General features: G+C 36.2%; 1 protein-coding gene across 1 annotated transcript in view; it reads left to right on the forward strand.

The window, feature by feature from the left end:
* Nucleotides 1-21,180, forward strand: part of ABCA12 (ATP-binding cassette, sub-family A (ABC1), member 12) — a 162,348-nt gene that overhangs the window by 128,905 nt on the left and 12,263 nt on the right. Inside the window, exons 35-47 of the mRNA XM_004674322.1 lie at nucleotides 322-408; nucleotides 1,124-1,217; nucleotides 4,116-4,243; nucleotides 6,202-6,289; nucleotides 8,298-8,403; nucleotides 12,219-12,273; nucleotides 12,821-12,998; nucleotides 15,185-15,300; nucleotides 16,189-16,348; nucleotides 17,402-17,655; nucleotides 18,960-19,164; nucleotides 20,299-20,408; nucleotides 20,702-20,843. Coding sequence (XP_004674379.1) covers nucleotides 322-408; nucleotides 1,124-1,217; nucleotides 4,116-4,243; nucleotides 6,202-6,289; nucleotides 8,298-8,403; nucleotides 12,219-12,273; nucleotides 12,821-12,998; nucleotides 15,185-15,300; nucleotides 16,189-16,348; nucleotides 17,402-17,655; nucleotides 18,960-19,164; nucleotides 20,299-20,408; nucleotides 20,702-20,843 — 1,723 coding nt within the window. The remainder of the gene's footprint in view (nucleotides 1-321; nucleotides 409-1,123; nucleotides 1,218-4,115; nucleotides 4,244-6,201; nucleotides 6,290-8,297; nucleotides 8,404-12,218; nucleotides 12,274-12,820; nucleotides 12,999-15,184; nucleotides 15,301-16,188; nucleotides 16,349-17,401; nucleotides 17,656-18,959; nucleotides 19,165-20,298; nucleotides 20,409-20,701; nucleotides 20,844-21,180) is intronic.

Raw genomic sequence — 21,180 nt, forward strand, 5'->3', positions numbered from 1 at the left:
TTATAATAGCTAGCCAGTAACATTTTTGGTCTCACAAATATTGAATAGTAATGTCAGCATTCTGTATAATTTAGACACATTATACACGGTGATCAATTAATAATGTAACAATAAGGAGTAATGAGATAGGCAACCAGAGATGTGTCAGATTTTTGCCTAGCCACATTTTTTTTTTCTGAGACTGAATGAATGTTTCCTAGATTTTTACAAAACAGTCTTAATGATAGCCTGTTTTATTCCTTCAACTCATTTATGAGCCTGAGTTCAATATGGGAGACTAGTGAAAGAATCATTCATTGACTTCTATCCTTTAAATTATAGGAATTATCACCCAGCCACAAAAGCACTGGTCTCAGCTATGTGGTCCTTCCCTGGAATTGACAACATGTGTTTGAATATCAGTGATCCGTAAGTGGTTATGTATTTGTGTGTGTGTGTGTGTGTGGTGTGTGCAGATGAATGAGTGTGTGCTATTTGGCTAAAGAAGGGCAGCGCCTGATAGAAACCTGTGTTTAACAAATTTGAACTCTTTTTTTATTATTTTTATGTTTCATTATACTGTCATAATAGACATCAGGCATTTTTTAGGTTGTGAATTTCTTTTGTGTAATGCTTTCATTTAACAATCACAACAGCCCTGTGAATTATTAATCCCATTTTTAAGTTGAAGAAACCAAGCTTCATATGAACAGATACTTTTTCAAGAAATTAGACAGTATATTATGTAGCTCAAGTGGAGACCCAGGGTTTCTGACTCCAGTTTCCCGGTGTTGTTTATTCAAACTCCCAAGATAATGTTTAACTGTGACTTTGACATTGGTGCATTATTCCCTTCCTGTTGGAAGGGAGGATGAAAACACCAAAGAGAAGAAAGGGGTAAAAAAAATACCACTCAAATTCGGTGAACTTTGTTTTCAGTGCTGTTTAATCAGTAAGTTGTGTCTTGCAACCCCCATAAAATATCAAATGTCAAGTGAAAGGGTAGTACAATGTATATGCAAGTGATCAAAAATCAGTAACTTATACCTAGAACATCTGGATTTAATACCAAATACTTATATGTTCATACATAAATATGTTAACACACACACACACCTCACTTCACTATAATTTTTACTTGCAGAAGATGTTTAAAGAAAAACAGTCTGGGAAACTGGAACACAAGTGGAGAACCTATCACTAATTTTGGTGTTTGTTCTTGCTCAGAAAATATCCAGGTAAGATAGAATTCAGTTTCAGTGAAATAGGGAAAATGGAGGAATAAATATCAAAACTCAAAGGATCTGTCTGGGGTACCAAAGAATCTATGTAATTTCATTTTGGCAAAGCTAGGAGCACAGTGATGTGGACCGGGACAGCTCCCAAAAGGAAATAAATAAAGTGATACATATATCGCCATATATATGTAGGCTTTGACTTCAGGTCACTGTTTCAAATCCATCTCAGAACAAATTTCCAAAGGCAGAGAATTCTATGATGGTCTTTGTGTAAACCAGCTGAAGAAGAATTTTTGGTCCCAGTTCAGTTCTAACCAGAGAGATCTATGTTTTGCACAACAAAATGCCACTGAAGGTGTCATATTTAAAAACACAGTGAGAGCCAGTATGGTAGTCTGTTTGGAAGTCAGTGGCATGCAAGTCCAGAGGAGGGTTCCATATTCTCTAAGCAACACCTCCAGGCTGCAGGAGAAATACATGTCTTGAAAGAAATGAAAAAGATCATTCAACACTTACTTTCCCTATATACTCTATAGGTCGATCAATTCAACAGCATTTAGAAAATCATATTCCCTGGGGGAATTAAATATTGTTGAACCAACAGGTGATCACTACTAGTTTCTGAGGGTCAATGTGTTGCCAGCTTACTCCCCCACAGGGAAGTAACTAGCAATATTTTCTTTGAAGTGCCATATAGTTGTACAATATTTTAGAGAGAAATGTCTTCAGTAAATGCAACCTATTTTTGTGATTTCATGCAGACAATTTCTAACAATAAGGACTGGAGTCGAACCAACAACTTTGAGGATTCTTGTCTAGTTAAGTCTGAGTCTTCCCTAGCATTGAAAGAGTTTTCTAACCCTTCTCACTAGTCTAATTTCTGAAATTCTTCATTTATTTTCTTAGTTCAGTATAAGTCAATTAACTTACTGTTTAAGATCTAGATAATTTTTATTTATTTATTTAAAGATTTATTTATTTGTGCATACAGAACTGGGGTACAGGACAGAGATGCACGGGGGGGTGAAAGGATCCACCAGAGACAAAGTGGGGAGCAGAATAGGCCGACTGATGAAGTACACTGCTGAGGGGAGCAGCGGGCGGGTCACGAGAGGTCTGCCGTGCCATGTGGTCACCTCCGGGGCAGTCAGGGATCGAACTAATGTGGAAGTGGCTTTAGCTTCTTAGTGCTGTGCTTTAACCCGCTGCATCACCAGGGAGGGCCAATAATTTTTATTTTTAAAAATCCGGTAGATTTACCATTTTGCAACCTCATTCTGATGATGGAAATCTTAAGTTGGTGTGAATATCTTTTAAAATAATTTGATGTTATCTACTAGTAATGAATTCATACACAACCTACAGGATCAACAGTTTCATTCCTATCATATGTCCATCAGAAATTTGAACTATTTCACCAAGAGACACAAGGGGATATTCATAGCAACACTATTTATAATAGTCAGCCAAATTCCCACCAATTCCTTGATAAATCAGATGTGACCAGATTCATAGTAGGATCTAGCACTTACATACAGAATTCTAAACTTACATAAGTCCTTTTTTTTAATATTTATTTATTTATGCAAACAGAACTAGAGTACAGGCTAGAGGTGCAGGGGGGTGAGAGGCTTCACCAGAAACACAGTGGGGAGCAGAACAAGCAGATCGAGTACACTTCTGAGGGGAGCAGTGGGCAGGTCAGGAGAGGTCTGCCATGCCATGTGGTCACCTCCGGGCAGGTGGGGACCAAACTCATGCGGAAGTGGCTTTAGCTTCTCAGTGCTGTGATTTAACCCGCTGCGCCACCAGGGAGGGCCCCACTTGCATACATCTTATGGGAGATTTTCACAAATGATGAATGAAAAAAGTCAAGTACAAGCCAGTATATATGACATGATTCCCTATATGTAAAGTACAAAACAGGCAAAACCATCCTGTACCAGTGACTTTAAATGTGGAAGGAAGCATTATGAGGGGGATTCTGGGGTACCAGGGTCTGGATACAAGTAACTTCATGGTAAAATGTGAGAATTTATACTGAAAGTAGTCAGAAAGTACAGAAAGCTACAGACATAAAAACAAGTGGTTAAAACCAACCTCTGAGATTGGCTAATGTAATGTACCCATGTTTTTAAATTCTGATGGAATGTATTAAGATAACGTAAGATGATAGAATGGAAGAAACTGAGTGAGGGGCATACAGGAAGATGCTACTGTTTGCAACTTGTCTGTAATTTGAAAATTATTCCCCCCAAAAAGTTTAGACATAAATTTTTATATGTATTTGGGGATATGGATTACATATAAAATTATATATATATATATATATATATATATATATATATATGGCTTATTTGGGAATAATTTTAAACATATAAAAATATAAAATTAAATTAGCTTTAAGTTTAACTTTATATAAAATTTATATTGGCTTGGTACCATAAACCTAATATAACATGAACATTTTTTCTACTACTGTCAATCTCTGAGAATATATGCCTGATGATGGTTTCAATCTGGAGTAATTTTTTGTCCTTCTGTGAGTTATTGAGAGAATTTTGATTCCTATCTTAGTATTTAATGTTATTCTCCTTGTATATTAAGTCTATTAAGTCTGTCAATATAGTGAAGTAAATACAGCACATTAATTAATTTGTATTCTTATTTGGTTTCAAGTTCTAAATACATGTATGTGTTCTATAAAAATCATAGCTATATACTCTTATTTCTCGGGATAAGTAAGGTGATTTCCTCTTCAAAGTTTCTTAGTGTCAGAAAACTATTTATCATATTCTACCAGTTGCAATAAAGACAAATTGTGACACAATCTCCTAGATATTAACTAGTTGATTTGCACAGTAGTAGTTCAAAAGAACTTTTAACTTTATTTTTCAGGAATGTCCTAAATTTAACTATTCTCCGCCACATAGAAGAACTTATTCTTCACAAGTAATTTACAACCTCACTGGGCACCGCTTGGAAAATTACCTTATAACAACTGCTAATGAGTTTACACAAAAAAGGTAAAAATAGTCTTTGCAACATTTAATTTAGCTCTTCTTACTTTCTAATTTTAATAGTAACCACCTTCTGATCCTGAGACAACAGGAGCAAATACCTTTTGATTGTTTACATGGGTAAATTCTCTGTTTATCTAAACAGCCTTATGCATTAAATTTTAACTGACTCTAAGATTCACTTGAGAACATTGAAAGTTGTACTTTTTTTAGGAAAAAGAGAAGAATTGACTGGGTTATACCAATTCAGAGTTTTGTTTTTTAAGATTTTATTTATTTTTGCATACAGAACTGGGATACAGGCCAGAGGTGCAGGGGCAGTGAGAGGATTCAGCAGAAACAGAGTGTGGAGCAGAACAGGCAGATGGACAAAGTACACTGCTAAGGGGAGCAGCAGGCAAAACAGGAGAGGTCTGCCACGCCATGTGGGTCACCTCCGGAGGCGGGGGATCGAACCAGCAATGAAGCTGCTGCCACTAGCTTGCAGTGCTGTGCTTTAACCTGCTGTGCCACCAGGCAAAGCCCTCAGAGAGTTTTTTTAAAGCAAGCCTTTGGTGATCATTATCCCGAGTTCCAATATGAATATCTTAAAGCTTAATGTATTAAATAAGCTTGAAATGTGTCCAGGAGTAGCACCATCCTGGACGTGTAGCAAGGTGAGGGACCTAATCCACCTAATCTTTTGCCAATTGTCGACTTGCATTTGGCAACATGGATGCACCTAGAAGACACAATTACTCAGAGATAGAGTTCTGGGCCTTACATACACACCAAGAAAACGGTAATTATGTGAGTGATGGATATGTTAATTAGCTTGATTGTTGTGATTACTTCACCGCATCTACGTATATCAAAACATCAACTTGTGTAACTTTTAATATATAAAATGTTTATTTGTCAGTTATAACTAAGTAGTTTGGGGAGAAGAGTTGCTAGCCTGGCAAAATCTGTTTTCTCCTATCCTTCATCTTCCCCCCACCCCCTTCATTTCTGAATGTATAGAAATGATTAACATTCATTGTAAAATAATTAGAAACTGGTGAAGGATAGAGTTCGATTTTTCATGGTAAAGTTAATGGAATCTATGCAAATGTTGCTTTTCAGTGATGCACATTTGAGTGTATATAATGTTAAAATACATTGCTACTTCAATTTTTTAAAAAAAACCCAAAAGAAAAAATATTACCTCTTCCTAAGTATAACCACTATTGATTGTATATCTTTCCACAAATTTTCTAGTCTGATAAACCTATATTTTTACCAAAATGGAGCTTACCATAAAAAAAAAACTGTGCTAAAACCTACTTTTTAAAAAATGTGAGCAATATATTACAGTGTTCTTTGCACATCACATTTGGGGTGATATTCACAAGATTATTCTAGTGTGTACCATTATTTATCTAAAACAACCCTAATTTTCGACATTTAAACTCATCTATTTTTAAAATTACTGCCTGGGTTTTTCAAAATCTTCTTTATAAGAGACCATGAGCTGACAGGTAATTGCACAGATGCAACTTCATATTCAAACATCAAGGAAGAGAAAAAAAATACAGTTCCAGGGAGCTGGTGGGGGAATTAGGAGAACAAAGAAAAAAAGATAAGAACTATTATTATATCACGTTATTATATCCACAAAAGGATATTTAAGAGCTAAAATCTTAAGATATTTTGAGATAATGCAAAATCCAGTTAAGTTGGAGGAACTGATTGCATTTATATCACTGATTTTCAGAATGATTACCCACATTTGCAACTGTTTTTTACTTCCAGTTATAATATACATTGTAGACTAATGTTTGATAAAAGATATCAATAAAACTGTGAACTATTTGTCAGGTAGTATTTATTCATACTGTTTCTAATGGAAAGAATATAAAATGGGAGCTCATAGTTAAACATTTTAGATCTATTTGTGAATATTTTCTACATTAACACAAATATGAATTTTGTTATTTATATAGATATGGAGGTTGGAGCTTTGGACTGCCATTGACTCAAGACCTTCGTTTTGATATAACGGGTGTTCCTGCCAATAGAACGCTTGCCAAGGTAAACTATAATCTTTTTTCTGGGAACTCATACAAATGAGAATGCAGACTTAAAATGTTTAAGCATTTTCATGAAGTTAAAAACAAAACGTGGCTCAATCTGCTTGAAAAGTCACCAGACATAATGTCGACTCCATACCCTTGTGATTCCACTGTGTATTTACCCAAGGGACATGAATCCTCCTCATATTGACCAAGAGCACAACCCCAAATGCCCATATACAGTAGATAAATGAATAAAATGTTATATAGTCATCCAGTACAGCTTTCAGCAATGGAAATGAATGAATTAGTTCTATTCAACAAGCACTTCAATCCCTAGCCAAGGAGCTGACCCACATGGAACAGCAGCTTCTGTCTCACCCACCATTCTTGTTGATAAGCAAAAGAGAAGGCAAAAAGCAATACCTACCTTAACTGCTTTATGAAACTGGAGAGCAGGCAAAACTCAATTTTACTGTTTAGGGGAGAGAGTGTATATTGTGATTTGTAAGAACACAGAGGGTTAGAGAGACATTCTGGGAGCTGGCAAATTTTCTCAACCTGAGTGATGTTTATAATTTTATAATTATAATGTAACTTTTATATTTTTTTGCTAAACTATATATTCATATTCCAGCCATTTTTCTTTATGGCTATGCCTGAATACAATACCTATTTCTTTAGTTTATTTTAAGCTACTTTGGAGGAATAAACTGAAAATAAAGGACAGGGAAGCTTAACAGAAATTAATGCATAAAAATAATTCTGTTGTATATTTTTTCTTTTAAATCATGTCTTTGTTTTGAAATAAGCTACAGTAACAGTATTACACATGTATGATTACTCATATAATCAATAGTAGTCAGGAATTTTAAACTGTCTTTCATATGTTTCTCACTTTGGTAGTAAAAGGAATATTTGCTCTGGGAAAGTAGAGAAACTAAATATTCATTTAGTGACTGTTTAAGCCAAGTTCTAGTATCACCTTTTACACAAACCTCCTATTTTCATCCTCAGAGCACCCCTATGAAACAAAGATTATTGGTAAGATCATATGTAAATAAATAGTAGTGGTAGAGGGCCTCCTTGATGGCCTAGTGGTTAAGTCTTAGCACTTCAATCCCTAGCCAAGGAGCTGACCCACATAGAGCAGCAGACCTCTCCTGTCTCACCCACCATTCTCCTCAGCAGTGTATTTCTGTCAATCTGCCTGTTCTACTCCCCACTCTGTCTCTAGTGAAGCTTCTCACCCATTCTGTACCTCTGGCCTACATCCCAGTTATTCTTTGCAAAAAGTAAATAAATAAATAATTTTAAAAGAATAGTAGTGCTGAATATTTTAATATTATTCTTTTGTTTCTCCCCTTCCTTTCTCCATTGTCTACATAAACAAAGGCGTTACAATGTGAAATAATTTCTGAAGCAGGATTTGTAATTTGAAATTAATTTTGAATTGTGTACTGGGTTTCTGAAATTGAGATACCCCAGTATTTTAAACTGTTCTGTTTTGACAAAAGATAGAGTAATTCAGTTCCTTGTGGGTTTAACTAGGAATAGAATGTGGAGGAATTTCAAGGTTATCAATCTTGTTGCTAAAGACACAATACTTAGATATACATTTAACTTCACGCTACAGCCTGCGCTCAGTGTTATTTGTCTTTATTATCATTATTGAAAGCTAGGATGCCAGAGTTCTAGTACTGGAAAAACTGTAGACCAGCCTACAGAGATGGAGATGATAATGATTTCTGCAGCTCATTTCAAGCTTTGTTTAGAGAGATGAAATGATGAATAACCTGGTGTTGTCACACAGAAAAACCTACTCACCCATTCTCTGCCTATTTCTAAGTTAGGAACTTAGAGGTCTGTAGTCTACACTCTGGGAGATGGTTCATCATCTTCCACAATGAGCTACATTATTGGGAAATTGTTGTTCTTTAAATACAAAGAAGAGCTCTGTAGGCTGTTGGGGTGAAGATCTTATTTATTTGAACATAGCTGACCTTGTTTCTCTCTGAAATTAACAGGTGTGGTATGATCCAGAAGGCTACCACTCCCTTCCAGCTTATCTCAACAGCCTCAATAATTTCCTCCTGCGTGTTAATATGTCGAGACATGATGCTGCCCGACACGGTAAAGTCACTTACCCAGAAGCTTCTTTTATTGCATCTTTTGCTACTCTCCATATAAAAACACAAGTTACATCCCCACTTCTCTCAGTGGCAGGCATCTTATGATACCTAAATCCCAGATCTTTAAAAGAAGTTTGGAAGTAGTAACTACCGCCAAATGGAACATTGTTGGTAATACCCTACTCTTCAGGTTAATTTAGTTTCCCCATTTATCAAATCAGAATAATAATGTTGACTTCACACCCACTCCTACTCTCAGTGGTTATATCCCAGAGGAAAATATTTTATAGCTCTGTATTTTTGTAGAAAAATAGAAAGTAATTGGTGCCAATAAGTATTGTTCACAAATTTAAGCATGAAGACAAAACTTTTAATCTAGGAAGTTTTACACTGAACAAAATTGTTACTGTCAGTTGAGCACTTACAATATGACACAGGCTTTCTATGAAATTTAGTGAATCCTTACAAGCTCCTATTGAGGGTTAGACTTATTGCCCCTACTGTTATTTCTCTGGAAATCAGAGGTAGTATTTGAACCCAAATTTCAGTAGGGAGTCTATCTGATACCTGCCTCTTCATTTTTCTAATACTCCATATTCCATAATTCATTTTTCTTATACTTCTCTGAACTCAGTCAGGTCTATTTCAACTGGATTTTCAAGAGATTTTAACATACTTTTAAAATAAGGTTAGGAATTTGCAAGGGATTGATTTTTTTTCTAATTCAATTACTGCTCATCAGACCGTTTCATTCTTAAGACTTACTCAAAGTATATTCCCACACTCATTTTAAGAATACAATAATAAGATTGAGAAAGACTGAAGAACATATGTGCTAGCCAAGACTGAGTTTCTAGCCTAATAAATAGTATATCAAATAGCCTACTAAATAGAAAAAGGGAGACTACATACCTTCGTCTTCCTACTATTGACAAACAGTAGGTGCTGGGTACTCCAGTGATTGTAGAAGTAAACTGTGGAGTCAAATACTCACTCTAGCAACAGAAACTTTCTTTCAGAACCTTCATTTCAGAAAAAAAACATATTTGTGCCCAGCTGCTTTGACATTTTCATTGCAGGATAAACCATAAAAGAAATAACAAGATTGATAGCTAATCCTTCAATGGAGAGCATCAGAGAGGGCACAAGCAATGTGGTAAATTAAATTAATTGGTGACTAAAGCCAGGTGGGTCTAGTATAGCCTAGTTTGAAATATTATTGCACACTTGACTCTCAACAGGATGTCTTATTCACAGCCAAAGTGCTGTGACAGATAGTTAAAATATAAAAACTAATGAAATGAAAAGGGGGAGATGTGGGAAAGATCTATAGGTAAGAGCAAAAGACTAATACCAGGGTCAGTTTTTGAAATCTATGTTCAGGCTTTCTTCATTGTTAACATTCTTTACCTAGACCAGAGTAATCCGAATCATTCTGGTCTCATGCAAGTTTGTATCTCCCATCACTGTAATTTTAAGCTACAGAGTTGAAAAAATTAAACGTTCTGAAACCTAAACTTTATATTATGAATCGTAAAAGGAAATTTACCTTTTAGATTTAAAAATAATTCTTTGCCTGGGTTATTTTTGTTGTTAGTAGTAGTAGTAGTAGTATACATTAGTAGGGTGAACCTTCTGTTTTTACTAACTTTCCTTCTATAGGTTCATAAAACCTATAGAGTCTTATAACTCTCCTTGTGGAAAGAGTTTGATTTTTTTCAAGGAAGAAGCCCAGGTCATCCTAAATTTATTTTAAAATGCACGTATGGTGAGGTTGCTATAACAAGTCTATTTTTTTATTATTTTTCTTCCAACATCTCCCTGCTGTACTGATTGTTGTAAGCCATCTTTTTTCTGGATTCTACATGAATTGGGATTTTTTTTAAAGCTGTAAAATTGATTTTCCTTAAATTCTAGCATGCAAATAAAAATCTTTTAATTAGCTTTCCTTTGTAATGTCAATATCTATTATATTCATGTGGTTCCCTCTAGTGGTTAATTTAACATGAAAATCCTTTTCTTTCTTCACAACAAACACAGGTTTGCTTGTTTCCTCTAACAAACATTACACAACTAGAGTGTTTCTCAAAAATACTGACATATTGCTCTCTCTACCTTACTGTTTACTCTTACTTTCATTGCATTTGTAGCAATGGTCAATCAGAAGCTTGTTATAGGTTTACAACTGTAGCGACAATAGAAAACATCTAATGGGTAATATATATTGTGTGTGCAGAAAATAACTGAAACTTTAAGACTTGATTAGATTTAATGAACATTCTTTGACTAATCACTGCACTCAGGACATTGTGCTAGATTCTGTAATACCCACAAAGAAGATTTTTATATAGATTCCCAACCCTGACACATTTACTTGATCTTTGAACTAACTATAGACATATACATAGTTAGTTCAAAGATCAAGTAAACTAACTTGATCACACACACACACATATACACTTATATGTGTGTGTGTGTGTATATATATATATATATATATATATATAAACAATTGGTTCATCACCATTTTTCACAGCAATGTGCATTTGCAAAGATTCCTCAGGTAAAATTGGAGTATTTTTTTATTCTGAAATAGAGAGATAAAAGACATATTTTCCCCCACCAGTATTTTACTACAGCAACAAAGTTTCCCAAGGAAAATTGATTCTTAATAAAAGGAGAACCCATTATTTTACAATAAAAAAATGTTAAAATTGCATTCCCTCAGTGTGATAAAATTATAGTTCAAATGGTTATTGACATTATTGGTTTCTTTATTATGCTATAGCTATATATATATTTTCTTTAACATATATTTCAACTTCAAGATATGTCATTCTGCTGAAAAATCATAAATTTAAGTTATTGAATTATAACTTTAGGACAATTTATAATCTGTGAGGGCTGGGAAAGGTCCTTAATATATTAACATTATGAATATATATGAGCAGTAAGTAAGAACATTTTCAATCAACTTATGACTCTATGGGATCAAGTATTTAAGGAATATCTTCCTTCCTTCCCCTACCATAATTTTCCAAAGCTATTCAGTTTAAACTGCCTTTATTTTGTGGTCCTTTGGGAAACTGCTGGCAGACATCTTAACTGGCAAGCCAAGGTCCTCTGAGGAGAAGGAAAAAAGGAACTTGTTCTTGTCTCAGAAAGTATAACCAACAATATAGGACTGTACTAGAATTAAATGGCTAATTTTCTGGAGTCAGCTAAGATCTCTGTATCCTCCTGTATATTTATGATTCACTGAAAATCCCACTAGGTGTGGATCAAGCTCTCAAATCCTACTTTGGTAGAATTCTAGATCAATGGGCATCTTTGAGGTTCTGAAGGAGAGGAGGGATCATGTAGGCTGCACTATTTGCCTACCTTGGCCAATAGTGCAATAAAGAAGGATGGATAGTGTCTGATGTTTAGGAAATCCTCTGGTAATCAGTTTCCCTTTGAGCTGCTTGTTGGAATATTCAGTTCCAATAGAAGTGTATGTCACCAGATAGAAAAAAGTAGAAAATGACTTATTTAAATGTAGGAGAGGCAGAAATGCTATATAAGAAATATAAAGTCTTGCCTGTTCACCCCAAAATACATACATGACATGAAAAAGATTTTTCTTTTTATGTAAGTGCTGCTAATTTTATGAACTGAGGTTGGAGGAGGGGGAAATCATTTTCCTTTAAAATTATTTTCCCAAAGTATATTTAGATTACTGCATAAGGTGGAAAAGTATGGTGTACATTCATTTAAAAGCTGATGTTTCTGATTAACTGATTATCTACTAATAAGAAAAACTGGGTCTTCTTTAAGGCATCATCATGTATAGTCATCCTTATCCTGGAGTGCAAGACCAAGAACAAGCCACGTAAGTAATGCTCTCTGGCATGACTACGTTCTCTTTGGCAGTACAACCACTGTACAAAGTGCTATAATTGGAAATCACAGTTGTATCTGAGTGAATGTCAATCTAGAAGAGCTGGTAATAGAAATCACTGACTGGGATAACAGGAAGTCTCTGAAAATGTACAGTGGGGTTGCCAAGTAGAGCTTGTTGACTATAGCTTCATAGAAACTGCTGCTTTTACAAGTGCATTAGTGCTTCATCACTTCAACTTCCCTGTATAGCATTTAAGTTCTATTTCTTTGCTCAAGAACTCTGTATCCCTTGCATCCACTCTGTAACCCATGGAAACAGGGGTTTTTCTATCAAATATACCTAGTCAGTTCAGCTGCACTAGCGCTACATTGATTCTAGGGTCACAGCCGAGTCATGCAGGAGATATGGTCTGTGCCTTGCTGGGAGACTTATTTGTGTCACAGCCAACCCATGTTCTTTTTGGTCGTGAATCTTTCTGAAAGGAAAAAGTTTCAAAAACTTATATGTGCTTTTCTCTCCCAATTGCTCTCTACAGAATGAGCAGTTTAATCGATATTTTAGTGGCACTCTCCATCCTGATGGGCTACTCTGTCACCACAGCCAGCTTCGTCACCTATGTCGTAAGGGAGCATCAGACCAAGGCCAAGCAGCTGCAGCACATCTCAGGCATTGGTGTGACATGCTACTGGGTGACAAACTTCATTTATGACATGGTGAGTAACTTGTGTCATTTCAAGAAAGCTAAGGTTGATGTGGATAAAAGAGATCAGTTTTATAGTTGAGATTTATTTACCTGGGGCTGCTCAGATTATTACCACAAAATAAAACATAATTAAGAAAAATGATTTGCATGAGGCTTAGATTCATCCAGTTGCTGGAGGAAAGAGCTCTCTACCTGCTAGACCTTTGTTCTGTGGGCTGAGTACCTCCTGTACCAGAGCCCCAGGACATTTGTTCATATGTAGACCTGTAAGATGCATAGTTTAGGAGTAGAGCATTTTTTTAAAAATCCCCCAAATTATATTAAACTGACTGAGGGCTGAGAATCACCCCAGTGGAGAAAATGAAGCTTCACAACAGCCTTGCTCCCCAGTACCAAATAGTCAAGCTCATAAAAACTTAATCTACTAATAGTGAAAATTTTGAAGTAGCAGGCCCTACTGAATGACACATTAGAGAAGATTAGTAGGGAAAATAAAGGCTAAGTTTTCATTGCTAGCTCCCTCATTTGCATAAAACAGTCCCAAAGTTCAGATGGTTTTTCTTGACATCAAATGTGCCAGTATTGGCCAAAAGCCCAGGATGGGTATGTATTTGACTGGTGATTATGGTAAAATTGTCTTTGATGCTGTAAAGATTATTGGCTTGAAGGCTCAGAGAGTAATTAACTGCATATCCATTGCGTTAATGTATTCAGTGAGGTCTGAAATGTGTTTGTTGTGGAAGTCAAATCCAAAAGAATGCTGATAACTCCTCTGGACTTAATAGGAGCTTTAATGTGAAGAAAGCTTAAAGAACATACTTCTATGAAGGGCTACTTATGCCTTAGATTCTGTTGTTATATATCTGGCACTCACTCCAATCGGGAGGCTTTTCCTCCCAAATTGAATTACTGTCTCTTTCGCTGTGTGCATCTCGCAGCAATATCCTGTGTTTAATACTTCTACTTGCTAATGAAACACCATGCTCTTTGTTCATTTACTTATGATTCCAAGAATGTGGAGACCTGCTGCCCTGCTGTTTTTGCAGAGTGGCTCACACCAATAACCAAGTCACAGAAATCAACCGTCTGAGAGTGCCAGTGTTCAAAATGAAATCAGTACTTTGAGGACCAAACCTAACACTAAGATACCTGGCTGTCTTATCTTTCTTACTGCCTTTCTGTCACCAGGTCTCAAAACTTGGAGGCAGGAGCCCCAGGGACTGGCTTGACCTCATATTGCAAGAGACAAATTGTAGAGTGAAATGAATGTAAAATGAGCTAAATGTTATGAGCAACGCAGGAACATAAATAAAACTCATCCCATAAATATTTCTAGATCAACTTTTTATAGTTTTTTTTAATATAGGACAGAAAGAGCACTAAATCTGGTCAAGGACCCCTCCAAATAGTTTACGAATCACTGTCTGACTTCTTCACCCATGCACAGTGCAAGAGTACTAAGGCTCAGGGAACAACAGTGGGATTTTTTACTTATCAAACCAGGGAACACAAAGAGCCACTGAGACCACAGTGGCCATTTACCTCACCCGCTGCAGTGTCCAGTGTGTTAAGATCCCAGCCAGACTAGAGGTTGGGACCCAACTCACGAACACAGCAGAAGACAGGACAGGAGATGCTCCCGGAACTCCCCAGATGTGCCAGCACAACGTCCAGCAGTCAACACTCACACTCACAACAGCAGCTACAGCAGCCCATCAACCCAACAAACAGACCACATCCGCAGGCTCCGCAAGGTGCCTCTCCGCCAGACTGAAACAGCAGCAAAACTGGGAACAGTTTCATTCACTCGGCTACCTGCAAAGCCTCTGAGGTTGGCTGCTGAAAGCTTCTCCATGTCCTTTAGAAACCAGCAACAGCTTTCTAGAAGATCAGTAGGGTGGGAGCAGAAATGACTGACCCCAGAATGACTGCAGATCCAAAATGTTGAAATCCCAAATGCTGAATCCTGGGGGCTGCTTGTAGTTCCTTAGGTTTCTTATCAGAGAGAGTCTCCACTGCCACCAGTACTTGGCTCCTATTTCACCTGGGGCTACCCATCCTCAAAAGCACCTCCTCCAGACGTTTAATAGTCTTTGGCTTCAGCCCTCTGTTCCAGAGGGTCTATTGATTATTTTGAGAAACAGCTGCCTTTTATATATATATATATATTCAACATGGCTTTACATATTCCCACAGGTCTTCTACTTGGTACCTGTAGCATTTTCAATTGGTGTCATTGCGATTTTCAAGTTACCTGCCTTCTACAGTGAAAACAACCTTGGCGCTGTATCGCTCCTACTTTTACTGTTTGGGTAAGCTGCAGTAAGAGAATGAACAGAATTAAGTGCTCTTTGACCCACTCAGGATTGACATCTCATCTAATTTATAATTGTCTCAGTGTTTCATTAGCCATGAGCCATGGCTAGCGATACTTTACACTTGTAGTCCACAGTTTTCAAAGTATTATACTTCTGAAAATTAATGTTATTAATACCAATTATTAATGAGCACTTACTGGGTGTCAAGTATCATATTTAGTAATTACAAATGTGATTTATTTTACATAATATTGGGGGTTTGGAATCATCAGAAAATGTATATGCATGTTTGGATTTATAATTGACAAATTATAAATAGATATCATAGATAGTATATCTATTCATGCGTATTATATTTTTATTGATGTCTAAATATACATAAAATGTTATTTCTGTTATTAAGGTAATATAAGTTAATTAATGCTTAACATAGCTTTCTGCCCTGACTGTGGGTAGTATTCATTTAGTTAGCAGTTGTGGCTGATGGAAGATCTCGCTGCCTCTAGTTCTTTTACATTAACCAAAAGGTTGCTCAAGTATTTTCTAAAAACAGTATGAGCAGCTTTTAAGTGTGATGTAGCTACTTAATTAGGCTATACAATGTTATTATTTTCCCTCAATTTTAAATCATAACATTTATATTGATTAAATTCATATTTCTACACAAAAACAAAGTCCTTTTTGGGTACAATAATACTCTTTCAGAGGAATTAATTTGTAGTTGATCTTTAAAAATATATATGTGTTTGTATGTGTGCGTGTGTGTGTGTATTTATATATAGATACTTGCTTTGGAACCCTATCTAAATTTTTAATTTTATTTGTTTTATAAAGGAGACTGATTAAGAAATAATTTTAATTCTTAATGTTATTAACATACAGGTATGCTACATTTTCTTGGATGTACTTGCTAGCTGGAGTCTTCCATGAAACAGGAATGGCTTTTATCACTTATGTCTGTATCAACCTATTTTTTGGCATCAATTCCATTGTTTCCCTGTCGGTGGTATACTTTCTTTCCAAGGAAAAGCCTAATGACCCGGTAAGGTCCTTTATTATGACTCTGCTAAACTTCAGTGAATGTATCAAATACATCAGAATGTTCAAGGTAAAAAGGTTTTCTGTATTTGGCACTCTTCAAGTAGAAGAGAGAAATTTCATTTAGTTTTATTAAGTTTAATAGAGGAAAAACTACAGGCCATAAAAGTTTTCCTAAGCTCCATATTTGATAGGGCATGAATAGAATGATGGAGAAAAAAATCAATATTGTATATGGCAATACCAAAATCATATAACCAATGAATCAGCTAAGCCTTTAGTCATTAACAAATTGTTATAGTATGTTAGTGATAAAAACAATGACTTAGTCATATTAACTGTGGATCGAGATTCATGTGAACATTCATAGAGAAAAAAAAGCCTAATTCCTTCCCTTTCAATCATGTATTGGAGGCTACTTCATTGTAAGTATCACTTTCCATTCAGAGCTAACAATTATGATTAGTGAGAAGAGAAGCACTAACAGTACCAGGCAATTGAATGAAAGAATAGAGAGGAAATGAAGAAAACTGAGGAACAGAGAAGCACACTCCAGGAGGAAAAAGAAAATTCATGAGGTGCAAGTGGTTGACCTTAGTTTGGTGAATAACACTAAATGAGCCATTTGCTCTGCACTGAGATGGTTTTTTCTTCCATTTCATCTCGCTACTTCAGTTCCTTTCCAAGTGGGAATTACCTTTGTGTCTGAAACCACTGTACTAAATACCACCCTACTCAAGCACCTGCCAATGCTGTTATCAGCCTATCAGATGCCAACTACTCCTGCATTCCTAGAGTTTGAGGCAGATCTAGGTGTGATTCTGCCTCCAAGGTTTGGGCTCACCCCTCAGGAAAAATATTACCCTTTTCTCTTTGTCTCCTAGTAATAAATATCTGCCATATCATTACATTAAAGGTTTAGATGTAAATTCAGTTCAACCATGAAGCAATTCCCAAAAAAATAAACTGCTCAACCTTCAATATTTGTCTACATCTAGTTTTCAGTTTTTGTCAATATTTTTCTACTGCTGAGTTTCACTTTTATTTCTCATTTCAGACTTTAGAACTTATTTCTGAAACCCTCAAGCGCATTTTCCTGATTTTCCCACAATTTTGTTTTGGCTATGGATTGATTGAACTTTCTCAGCAACAGTCCGTCCTAGACTTTTTAAAAGCCTATGGAGTGGAATATCCAAGTGAAACCTTTGAGATGAACAAACTAGGTGCCATGTTCGTGGCTTTGGTTGTTCAGGGCACCATGTTCTTTTTATTACGACTCTTAATCAATGAGTGGATAATAAAGAAACTCAGGTAAGTGCAATGAAAGTGTAGCTTTGGTATCTAAGACAGGACTTAATGCAAAATATGCTGGAAAGGTCAGTAGTATAAGCTTTTCCATTAATATTGTGCACATGTTTTGCTTTAAAACTTTATCACAGTTCACCATTTCATTCAGCAAGTAGCTAATAATATTAAGGAAAAAAGAAGTGCAAAGATAGTGGGAAAAAGCTTAGTGGCACATTTGAGAAGTAACTAGAACATAGAATAAATGTAATGAAAAAAGTGGAAATTAAAGCGAGGGGAGGGAAGTGGGGAGATGACAAAGTCCATTGCGTACCTGCCTAAAGAGCAGTGGCTTAGATTTTATTGAGCAAACAGCCATCCATTAAAAGCTTTGATCAAATGGTGGTTTAGGAGATATAATTCTGTGGGGATGGTGCAGAGTAAAATGGACTGGTCAGGGACTGGGACCCTGGAGACATGTAGGTAAGAAAGAGGCAAACCTGGGACGGCAGTGGAGGTAGAAAATGATCAATAACAAGGGTTCTAAGGCATTTCCAGTGATAGGAGGCTGACTGAATGAGTGGTTTTTGGAATGGGGATGATTCAAATTAAACATCACAGTTGAAATCTCTAGGGATATCCTTAAAAGCGATGGGTACCTTAAAGGAAGACTTGAATTGATTTGTTAGGTTTTATATTTGCTTTGCTTTGCTTTGCTTTGCTTTGCTTTGCTTTGCTTTGCTTTGCTTTGTTATTCATTAAGCAAGATACGGAGGTGGGTTTGAGACTGAGTTGTCAGTGCTGATAATCTTAGTATATTGGTTAGGTCCTATGTAAGACACTCGCTTTATAGAGATTACAGAATAGCAGTCACATTATTGATGATAAAGAAGTAGAGCAGATTAAAGGTGATCACTGATTTGGGGTTTTTGAGTGTTGATTCTTGCTAATGATTCTGGGCTCTCTGTTAAGATGTAACTTTCTAACAACTCAAATGAGCTCCTGCTTACTAAAATAAGGATTCTGAATTGTAATTGCAGACCTGTAAGCATTTAAATCGTGGAAGGGAAAAGAGTGTTTCCCAAATGTCATAGCACATATGATGAAGAGTGTCCATGCTAATATTCAAATTATTTGAGAAGCATGATGCATAATGCATAAAATGTTTAAAGCAAACATGTTATGTGATTGTGCAATTTCACTGAAGTGTGTGTACTTTCATTGTGTGTGATTGTGTACTTTCAGTGAAGTGAAAACTGATTAAAACATTTCAAAATTGAGTGGTGCCATTTTGAAATCATTAACACTAAATCACTTGGTCCATATTTTAGACTCTTCTTTAGAAAGTTTCATTCCTCACCTGTCATGGAGACTATAGATGAAGACGAAGACGTGAGAGCTGAGAGGTTACGAGTAGAGAATGGTGCAGATGAATTTGACCTGGTCCAACTTCATCGTCTCACAAAGACCTACCAGCTGATCCACAAAAAGATTATAGCTGTAAACAATATCAGCATTGGGATACCAGCTGGGGAGGTAAGGGACAATGTTTTCTTCTAATTGTCCTTTGTATTGACATGATAAAATGACAAAAATCTTTCTCCTTACTTATTTCTAGAAATATGAAAGTCAACCTCTGACTATCTTGAATCACTATATAATATTTACAAGTGTCCATGTGCTACTTACCCTATAAGGACTATGTCTCTTGGAGGATTTAGCAAAATACTCAGCCCCTTCCCAAGCTACTGTCCACCCTGGAGGGAAGTTTTAGAAAAAAGTCTGTGCGGAGTGGAAACGTCCTTTCCAGCTTCTTTAAAAGACAGCACAGAAAAATCAGTTGTCAGAATTGAGGTCCTGGAACTGCAGCCATTTGTGTTCCTGCCATTCTCCTGGAAGCAATATTAAAACAGCTTTGGAAGAAGGAAATGGGGCGTTTCCCTTAGCTTTCCAAGCACAGCTGCAGACTAAATGCATCAAATTTATTCAACAGCATAAAGAAATTATTGTTTCAGTAGCTTATTTGGTTAAGTTGTGAGTTTGTGTGAAATCTATAAATATAATTACATTGTCAGGTTAGCACATCTAACTGGGGGGCATTTTATCATGTCATAGAGATGTGCTGTAATATAGTATGTAAAATAAATATGTATAAACACAAATGTTCAGATGGTTAAGGAAAAAAAGACATGTGAGTACCCTCTTGTTTTAAAGATAAATTTTTGTCAAATACCAATAGAACATTATAATACCTGTTTTTTAAAAGATTTATTTATTTATGCATACAGAACTAGGGTACAGGCCAGAGGTGCAGGGGCAGTAAGAGGATTCACCAGAGACAGAGTCAGAGTGGGGAGCAGAACAGGCAGAATGATGAAGTACACTGCTGAGAGGACCAGCAGGTGGGTCAGGAGAAGTCTTCTGTGCCATCTGGGTCACCTCCCTGGCCGGGGAGAGATCTTGTGCTGAAGTGGCAGCTGCTAGCTTTGTGGTGCTGCATTTTAACTCCATGAGCCACCAGGGTGGACCCAAACATTACAATACCTATTAATAATACTAGTGATTTATTTTTCTTGGTAAAAATTTACTTCACCCAGGGAGAAGAGGAAAGAGACATGATAGTCACATGATTATTAACAGATCTATACCTTTTCTCCTCTCCCAAACCAGTGCTTTGGGCTTCTTGGGGTGAATGGAGCGGGTAAGACCACCATCTTCAAGATGCTGACTGGTGATGTCATTCCTTCAAGTGGAAACATTCTGATCAGAAATAAGACTGGGTATGAAAAAATATTGCCTCAGTTTACCAAGCACAACAACACTGAATGAGAATATATAAAAATGAATTTTTTATCTTATTCATGGTTATATTCTTAAATCCTTGGGGAAAAAAAACAGCCATTCAAGCAAGTAGAAATTTTTAAATCTTTAAGGGTCACTAAAAATTACCTCTCTATCACAATCACCAATCACTGTGACCAAAATAGAACTACCTTCTCAATATGTGTGGATTAGATGTCTTTCAAAAGCCATCTTTTGAAACTCATCCATGTTTTTAATTCTCTTTATTCAGATCTCTGGGTCATGTTCACTCTCACAGCTCCTTGGTAGGCTACTGCCCACAAGAAGATGCCTTAGATGACCTGGTCACAGTAGAAGAACATATGTATTTCTATGCCAGGGTGCATGGAATTCCAGAAAAAGATATTAAAGAAGTGAGTATAAGTATGAAAATTATTTCCTTTGAAAGTCAGGATTGTATCTGTTTCTCACCTTCCCACCATCAAGGTCAACTTGACATTTGGAAAACTCAGACATTTTTCTCCTGGTAATGATAATGGAACAGTCATAACTGATTGTGTGTATTACATACACACATATAAATCCAGTTTTAGTAGTTTCTAGGCCTCTGTTTGTTTAATTAGCTTTTAACAGCCACCAGATCACACCTACCTTAGGTTCTGGGTTGAGCAATTAGCCAGCAGACTATTAACTCCTTTAGATTGGTGATTTCTTTACATCCTTTTGTGTCAGGTAAGTATTGAAACATAG

This window comes from Condylura cristata, unplaced genomic scaffold, assembly GCF_000260355.1.
Source record: "Condylura cristata isolate star-nosed mole 26May11 unplaced genomic scaffold, ConCri1.0 scaffold00002, whole genome shotgun sequence".
In the NCBI taxonomy this organism is placed as follows: Eukaryota; Metazoa; Chordata; class Mammalia; order Eulipotyphla; family Talpidae; genus Condylura; species Condylura cristata.